The sequence below is a fragment of the Lates calcarifer genome, linkage group LG8 (assembly GCF_001640805.2).
Source record: "Lates calcarifer isolate ASB-BC8 linkage group LG8, TLL_Latcal_v3, whole genome shotgun sequence".
Lineage (NCBI taxonomy): Eukaryota > Metazoa > Chordata > Actinopteri > Centropomidae > Lates > Lates calcarifer.
Window position 1 is genome coordinate 8,281,085 of NC_066840.1, and position 9,013 is coordinate 8,290,097.

Genomic DNA, 9,013 nt, shown 5'->3' on the forward strand with positions numbered 1-9,013 from the left:
AGAGCTACTTCCTGTTCTCTCTGATTCTTCTTCCTACGGGAACCGGTCGTGATTTTTACGGCTTTCTGTAACTGGTCAACTTTTAGAAATATTATATAGAATATACTATTTAATAAATATGAATAGTTTTACATTCCAGTAATTTTGTATATTTTTATTCGTATATATTATATGTATGTAGCTATCTGTTTTATTATTTTTTATTTTATTTTATTTTATTTTTTTTTTACAAAAAAGGTTATAGATATTTTGTTTTAAGTAATACTATGTTTATTTTTAGTTTTTATGTTTGTTTGTTATGTTACATTTACTTCTAAGGAACCATATACCATGTGTGTAGTAAATGGTTTTCTGCTATAGAGACATATTTTATAACATTACAACTGTATTTTATCGTGTAGTCATTCAAAATATGTGTTTATACAGAAGCCTCCACATACTGTTGCATATAGGTGGAGTTATGGGTATTAACAAATAAATTAATAAGCACCTATATCTACTTACAAATACATTGTAGTCGATTATAAAACCTTTCATTTCTACAACTTTTACCTTTATTTATTTATCTATCTAGCTAAAGAAAAAAAGACTGTGAATGGGCTACTAACCCCTGTCAGCCAGATGTTAAAATGCATTCTAAAAATAGTGTAAAATGACACATCTTGTAAACTCACATGCACAACATAGTAAATATGCATAAAATAGTAGCATAAAGTACATATTAAATCGATAAATACCATCTTTCTCTTCAAGCTTTTCTTTAATTATGTACTCATTGTGTGCCTACTTGGTGTGCACATTTTCATGAATGAATCTGCTGTTTTAAACTGAGTAACACAGTGGTGTAGCCTGCCTCTATTTAATGTTTGTGATGAGTGTGAACAGATCAATTACATGTGAGGAATGAGAACAGGTTATATAGTTAATTATGAATTACTTTGTTTAGGAATACACTTTTTAGCTTTACTGTACACACCAATATCATATGTTTAGGAGCCCATTTTTCAAACTGTTTATCTGGCTACTATGTGACAGCCTCAAACATCAGGACATAAACCATGTTGTTTGTATGAAAACATTTGCCTTTATGACATTTTTTAATTAAAATTCTTGTAGTGACGTCTAATGCCCCTGTCGACCCCCAAACACATCAACTGCACTGACATAAAAAGAACATTGTTAGAGAAGCCAGCAAATAATAGGCGGAGATGGATTACTTGTTGCATGCAAAATTGGGTCACAAGTACTTATGTATAAGATCAGAACAGTTGATATGTCGGCAAGTTCACTTTCAACACTTATGGCTTCTGCTTTCACCAGACTCAACATTCAATAAATGGCAGTAAATGCATTTTTTCCACAGTACAAAGTTTTCACACATTGGTTGCCATCATATATATCAGAAATGTTTACAGGTATTTTGAGCTATTTTGGATTGTATCACAACCCAGAAACAGAAAGTTACACGTCATGTTTTTATGTGGCAAGAAAATGAATCTGTCAAACAAGAAAATCCACAAACTCCCATCACTTAAGAGTTTTCTCATGGCAACTTTTTTTTCTCAGTATCCCCACACTCACATATGCATGAAATGAAACATTCTTGGCTCATATACCGTGTCAGTCGTTGAGACACCAGAAGGCAGGAGAAGCCCTGTATTTTCCCACTGATGCCTCAGCTGTTGCCCATAGAGACAATGACAGTAAACAGGCCAGGGATGACAGCAAGTGACAGCAAGGCCAGGCCACAGGAAATGCCTCTCTGTCATCCACTGTTTCACTTCTCTTTCTGGATGAGAGCTACCGTTGGTTATGGGCCATAATTATGGGAATCAAAAACAGAGCAACAACTCTGGGCTCTATTTTCAGACCTCAATTTCAATATTGTGTCACTAACAGAAACACACACATTTGTACTCTTATTCTGGGAGGACACTTGCTCAGATAAATGTCAACACTTTGAGAAAAGGAGTTTTTGTGTTGTTGAAATGCAGGTTTTTTTTTTTTTTTTTTTTTGGTTTTTTTTTTTTTGGTTGTTTTTTGTTTTTTGTTTTTTTTTGCTGGTTAGCAAATGATAAAATAATCAATGTGATTTACCAGTTAAACATCCTGTAATGTGTTTTTGGAGATCAGTCTGCCAGAAACCAGTGGTGAGTGCTGTGAATAAATAAAAGGGTAATTTATGGTGAAAAGTGAATGTTTTCAGCTGTAGGCCATTATTGTTTCTGGCTGTGTCTTTTCACCCCTTCATCAGGTGTCTAATTTCTTCTCCTAACCTCCAGCACGTCACTTCATGACTCCGGGGGAAAGCTACATTTACAGTGAGGACAAACTGTTTGGGTACAGACTGTTTTCAGAGCCCGTTTGACCCGTGTATGATGTGTAACATTCCTGCTTTGTGGCATGTGCCTCACAGTTGACTCATCTCACAGGAGTGTGAGATTAAACCGGCTGGAGAGTTTTTGCACTCTGTTGTGATTGGTTAAGTTTGTGTCCTTTGAGCTTCCCCTCCCTTCCCCCTCTTCCTTTCTCACATAACAAATCCATCTTCTCTTTGCTTGTGAGTAAAAGCAGTATGGATGTGGATTCACAGGGGCTGAAAGTATTCTCTTGCTCAGGTTACGGTAAAGTGAGAATGACGTCATGGCCTATATGTCAACCTGATCCTCTGGAGCAAAAAACAGCTTTAAACTCTTATATACAGCATGATATTTCTGTTATATTCCCTTAATACAAATAAATGTGATGTTTAGGACAGTGGACAACATAAACTGTTCCTGTTGTTCAAATGGGATTTTGAGTGGAGGGCAATTTTGCAACACTACCTGTTTGTAAGCCTGCTTAGTAAACATTTGTTTCACAACAAAACAACCCTGGTGTGTCTCTGCTGTGCAGTTTCAAGACACAAAGACCTTAACACACCCTCCTGTCCGCAGGCGCCTGTTGTCTGTCAATAATCATCCTCCCGGTTCCTTATTATGAGACAGGAGTGCTGTCCGTTCTGAGTCAGCAAACCACAACCAACAAACCAAAAGGGTTTCCCAGGGTGATTGTGATCATGTTTATTTTTTTTAAAAATATGCACAGATTTTGGGAAAACCACCTTATCTATCAATTAGGTCACAAAATGAAAAATGAGCTCAGGAGATCTCCATCTGCTGTTGTCTTCCTGGCAGACCACTGTTTTGGTTCTCAGCATGTGGAAATTTACTGGACTTCAGATTTCTATACAGTGATTAACTTTTATGGTTAGCCTTTGCTCTCGGGGCATTGAACACTATGTACCTCTGACTAATAAAAACAAAGAATAAACTTTTATGGCACCTGTGGCAGATATTTACTTATTATCTTGTTATTTGTCAACTCTCAGGTGAAGAGGCAAAATTGAAATCTAATTAAACACTAACATCATGGAAAATTTAGTAGATTCCTTATTTGCTGACATACGGATACTTTACACAAATACTCAGAAAACATAGGACTAATTATTATTAAGTATGATAAAGATAAAACAATGATGATGATTGGAAACCTTTATTGGGCCAGGATATGACCTAACGTTACCTATTTTAATATCAAACCCATAAATAACGGGTCCAAAACACTAATATGCAGAGTATATTGAATCATCATTTAGTTGAGTTAATGTTATGACATTTGAAATGGAATTGTTTTTGAACTAGAAGTAAAATACACCAGGCTATTAAAATTGCATTTTAAAGTAACTTTGACCAAAAAAGTATCTTTATATGTATTTGTAGTTTGTCCACTCACACGGACAATTTGACTTTTGAAATTGGCAAAACAACAATAATAATTAAAAAAATCTAAACCAAAACAAAAACTGTTTTTTATGTAGGTAGTTAAATTCTGAGATCATCCACAGTATGACTAAATAGATTCTTTTAGTCATCTAGCCTAGGCCCTACCCATTATACTGTCATACCTAGATAAGTAAACGGTTAACCTACTTTGTGTTCCTTTAGTGTTAAACTAGAAACTCAGGAAAATGTTGGTGTGAAGAGGTGACAGGAGTAAGAAAGACAGACAGAAAAACAAAAAGAAAGACAGACAGAGAAACAAAAAGAAAGACAAAAGAAAGAAAGAAAGAAAGAAAGAAAGATAGAAAGAAAGAGAGCGAGCGAGAGAGAGAACAGTACAGCAAAAGTACACCTTTCTCACTCAGTGAAAACTGGCCTGAACATCGCGTGCCCGCGTACGTGCGCTACGCCTGTACAGAAATGTCCCGCATGTGCGCGAGCCTCCGTTGTGTCCCGCCACATTCGGGGCGGGCGCAATGACGTCCGCAGAGCTGGCTTGAGGCCAAGAGGGGCGGCCCTTGACGTCAGTGGCCTCTCATTCACAAGCACGAGCCGTATATAAGCGCTTTTCAAGGCGCTCAGAAGCAGAAGCTACTCACTGTAAAGCTCATTATACTGAACTTTTCAAGAAGACTCGCAACTACCGGATACCCTCGAGAAGAGGAAAGGACCAGTTTTGATAGTCTTAAAAGTTTTTTTTTCTTGTTTGTCTGCGTCTTTTTTTCTCTAAACAAGCTAACCGGAACAAAGGACTCACCGCTTCAAAAAGGCTACTTTGTAACTTGGGAAGACAGCCTTTTTTAAAACAACAACCAAAACTTTTATTTTCCTGCTACACACGTTTTATGTATTTGGATTTATTACTTCTATCCCGCCGTCCTACTATGGTCATAATGGAGGTCCCCACCATCGACTGTGCGTCCCTCCGTGGTTTGTTGGAGGGCGACGTTCCGGGCTGCCTGCTGCTGGACTGCCGCTCCTTCCTGTCCTTCAATTCGTCCCACATATCGGGCTCCACCAACGTGCGCTTCAGCACCATAGTGCGCCGGAGAGCCAGGGGGGGTCTAGGACTTGAGCACATCGTCCCCAACGAGGACACCAGGAACAGGCTCCTGTCTGGAGAGTACCAGTCCGTGGTGCTGCTTGACGACCGCAGTTTGGACTTAAGTCAGGCGAAGAAAGACGGGACCTTGATGCTTGCTGTTACGGCACTGTGTCGCGACCCATGTGGAGCCAGTGTTTTTATTCTCAAAGGTAAGTTTTAAAAGTTGGTTTAACGGTGGAAAAGAGCCTCCGCACAATGGTTTTACTGTATCCTAACAACGGGGCAACAAATGCGGATTACAGCTGTCACCATACCAGCTGGTGCTGGGAGTAAACAGTGTTCCAAAATAACCCCATGAGCAGTTGTAACCGTTTTGGACACCCATATTTAAATGTAGATGTATGTCTGTGCTGTCCTGTGATCTGACCTTGCTGTCTTTTCTCTTTTTTTTTAAAAGGTGGATTTGATACATTTTCCACAGAGTATCCAGAGATGTGCACCAAACCCTGCCCACCACAAGGGCTCAGCTTGCCCCTGAGCTCCAGCCGTCCTGAGAGTGCAGACCCAAGCTGCAGTCCATGCAATACTCCTTTATATGATCAGGTTTGTGCATGTTTTTGTTTTGTATGATTTAAAGATCGACCACACAAGACACTTTTTTTCCCCACTTCCTGCCTTGGACCTGATGTTGACTGAACGTGTTGTTATGTTTATTTCTCTGTGGTCTAGGGGGGTCCTGTGGAGATCCTGCCTTTCCTGTACCTTGGCAGTGCTTACCATGCCTCCAGAAAAGACATGCTGGACATGCTGGGGATCACTGCCTTAATCAACGTCTCTGCCAACTGCCCCAACCACTTTGAGGACTCCTTCCTCTACAAGAGCATCCCCGTTGAGGACAACCACAAAGCCGATATCAGCTCCTGGTTCAACGAGGCAATCGAGTTTATCGGTGAGCACGTCCTCTGCTTTTACACCTTTTCATGATCTGTAAACTGGCAAAGTGTGAGCGCCTGTCACAGCTGTTACCTCCTGAGCCCGTTGATGGCAGGCAACACAAACACCCAACCCCCCCCCCCTCTTCCTTCACTTCACTCTTTGACTCCCGGATTTAAATTTTAAAAAGTTCCCTCCAAAACCGACCAGCTGGCTCGGCACAAGGCACCCCACTCCACCACAATAGCGGTTACATCATCGCCACCTCTCAGGCGTAGAAAAAGGGATGCCCCCTTTTAATGAATCGCGAGGTAGCAGCCCCCAAACTAGTTTTGTGGTGGGTAGGCTGGCTGGGTTTGAATAGCTCCCTCCACGCCGCTCTTTGTTCTGGCTGAACAAAAGGCAATTTCTCCTCACTCACTGTCGGCCTTCCTCCCAGATCAATACCCCCAGCAGGGGTCTGTTCCCCTCCTTTGTCCATTCAGCCTGCCTCCTTTGGGAATAACCCCCACAAGCTCACACCGTGCACCCCTATTAACTGTGTTCCTGTGTCATAATGAGCGCTGTTGAATTTAAATAGCAACTGAGACTGTTACAAAGACTTTTGTATTTGTGGTTTCCTGTGACAGGCAGCATTTTAACCTCAATGCTAGATATTGTCACCTTAAAGGTGTTTACTGTTCACTAATCTTGCTCTTTCTTCTCCTCTCCCACCAGACTCAGTCAGAAACAAAGGAGGCCGCGTATTTGTGCACTGTCAAGCAGGCATCTCCCGCTCCGCCACCATTTGTCTCGCTTACCTCATGCGGACCAACCGCGTGAAGCTGGACGAGGCCTTCGAGTTCGTCAAACAGCGCCGCAGCATCATCTCCCCCAACTTCAGCTTCATGGGTCAGCTCCTCCAGTTCGAGTCCCAGGTCCTGGCCTCGTCCACGTGCTCCTCGGAGGCGGGCAGCCCGGCCATCGGCAACAGCAGCACCGTCTTCAACTTCCCCGTTTCCATCCCCGTGCACACCTCGGCTGGTCAGCTCTCATTCCTCCACAGTCCCATCACCACTTCTCCCAGCTGCTGAGAAAGAGTGTGGGCGACACAGACTTTGTTTGGACTTGAACTGCACCTCACGAGTGACTCTACACCAGAGCACTACGCAAACCACAATCCTGATTATGATCCATGACAGAGTGGGAGCTGTTGTTATGGGGTCAGTACATCTGACTCTGATATGCCGGCCACATCTCTATAGGTCAGCCTCATCATTTCAAGGGGAGATTTGATAACTACCAATAGACAGTATTGATGTTTAACCTCCTTAATGTGAAAGTCATCCACAGTTTTAATCCTAGGTGACTTAGGAAATGGCTGAAAAGGTAGTTGAGGTTATTCCTTTAGAGGAAATTAGAAGTATCTGAATATTCTTGATTCAAAGGACAGCTTTTTTTTCTTTTCTTTTTTTTGAAGGCAACTGCTTTTGATAATCACAATCATTTTTTTTAACTAAACAAAAGCGAGAGGGCTAACAGTTGTCTCAGGAATGTTGATATATCCTCTCAAATGTCCAGTTTGCTTTCTGTACTGGTTAAAGAAAGTAATCACAAACCTGTTGTGCCAAGTGGCATGGAAGTTAATCCCTCATTTGACGAACAATGAATGTATTACCCCTCCTTTCAGTGTAGATGTGGCAGAAATCTTCATGTTCAGTTTGAGAGCTTAGCCGGGTTGCCAATTCAAAACGCAAAAACGCCTCTGCCTTTCAAGACATCATGAAACCTTGACGATCCTGACACATTGGGGAAACCAACTTTAAATACCTCATGTTTCTGTACTGTGTACCGCGGCGCTGAGGCGGACAGAACCCCAAGAAACGACTAAAATGGGGCCATGTAGTCGTCAGTGACTGCACTCTGACATATTTATTGAACTAAAGTAATATATTTCTTTATCATATCTATTTTTGCATATGTTTGTTTAAATGTTGTTTTTATACCGTTGAATAAATCTCATTTGACTTTTGTATTCAGTTGGAAATCTTCTCCTTCTTCAAAATATTATTTGTGTCACCACATACCAAAACACAAACATATTTAATCTATTATTATATAAGGTAAAGAAAACTAGCAAATACACACACACACTTTGAATGGAAGATTCCTTATATTATTAATCATTTATCAAAATAATTGCTGATTGGTTGAACAGTTTCAGCTCAAAACAACAGGGAAAAAAAATACACATTTCTTTATTTTGATGCTTATAAAGACTAAAAAGAGCAGCAGAGTGAAAACATTTGACCTTCTGGCATGTCAGAAACCTCTTTGTACCCATCCCTCCATGCGATGGAATCCTATCATATATCTGCACAAGGACTCTGGCCACACGAGAAACATGATGTCATAGCGTCGGCCATTGTTCAGACCACACTCCCTCTCTGTGAACCCATCTGAGGGCCAGGGCGACAGCAGGAGGCCTAAAGAATCAGCTAAGGAGCCCTCCCTCCGTGGCCACAATAGGGGCAGCTGCAAAGCGTTTGGGAAAAGTGTGACAACTAAAGAGCTTTCAAGGCTCAGTCAAGCACCAGCCCTGTCGTTCCCCCGTCCCCCAATCCCCCCGCCTCACATGCCAGTGGGGAGGTGGGGGTGACAGAGACGGCCGTGAAAGGGAAAGGAATATGTTTGGGTTGCAAATTAGCCAAAACATTGGCTGTGACCCTCGATGGGGTGTGAGAAAAAAACTTCCTCTAGAGATGATGATGATGATGATACCCCAAGGCCTTCATTATAAAAATGCAAAGGTTTAAATTTTTGACACTTTTGCTATAAATAACCCGACTCTGAAAAGTGACAAATTGTGTTCTTTATCTTGACATCCACTTTTTATCTGACAACAATGTAAATGTTTGTCTCTGAAAGAAAACATCAGTGGTGACGATGCCTCTGCGATGAAAGGCTCATTCATTACCTCACCAGCTTCCTCAGAGAGGCTGTGGTTTTGGTGACATATGTGCGACACCCACCCCCACCCAACCAGCCCCCCCGCCTTTGTGTCTTTAGATTTCCTGTTGTCAGGAGGGAGGTTGGCAGGAGTGGGTGTTTGTGTCTGTCTGTGTGTGAAAGTCGTTATGCATCTTTTATAGTCAGATGCTGGGGTGCTTTGGGGGATGGGGGGGGGCTCGGCCAATTGCCAGGTCAGGGACATTAAAGCGTTGTGATTCTAAGC

The 9,013-nt window shown here is 41.6% G+C and overlaps 1 protein-coding gene across 1 annotated transcript; it reads left to right on the forward strand.

The window, feature by feature from the left end:
* Positions 1-4,398: 4,398 nt before the first annotated feature.
* dusp1 (dual specificity phosphatase 1) lies at positions 4,399-7,813 on the forward strand. Its single transcript, XM_018675622.2, has 4 exons — positions 4,399-5,075; positions 5,324-5,469; positions 5,596-5,815; positions 6,517-7,813. Exons 1-4 carry the CDS (start codon positions 4,667-4,669, stop codon positions 6,870-6,872), a joined length of 1,131 nt encoding a protein of 376 aa, XP_018531138.1. The 5' UTR covers positions 4,399-4,666; the 3' UTR covers positions 6,873-7,813.
* The last annotated feature ends 1,200 nt before the right edge of the window (positions 7,814-9,013 follow it).

Excerpts from the sequence above, each read along its gene's own strand:
- dusp1 (XM_018675622.2), top strand. The coding sequence starts at position 4,667 with ATGTATTTGGATTTATTACTTCTATCCCGCCGTCCTACTATGGTCATA. Across the intron at positions 5,076-5,323 it reads CAGTGTTTTTATTCTCAAAG|GTGGATTTGATACATTTTCC; the intron begins GTAAGTTTTAAA and ends TTTTTTTAAAAG. Across the intron at positions 5,816-6,516 it reads CGAGGCAATCGAGTTTATCG|ACTCAGTCAGAAACAAAGGA; the intron begins GTGAGCACGTCC and ends CTCTCCCACCAG.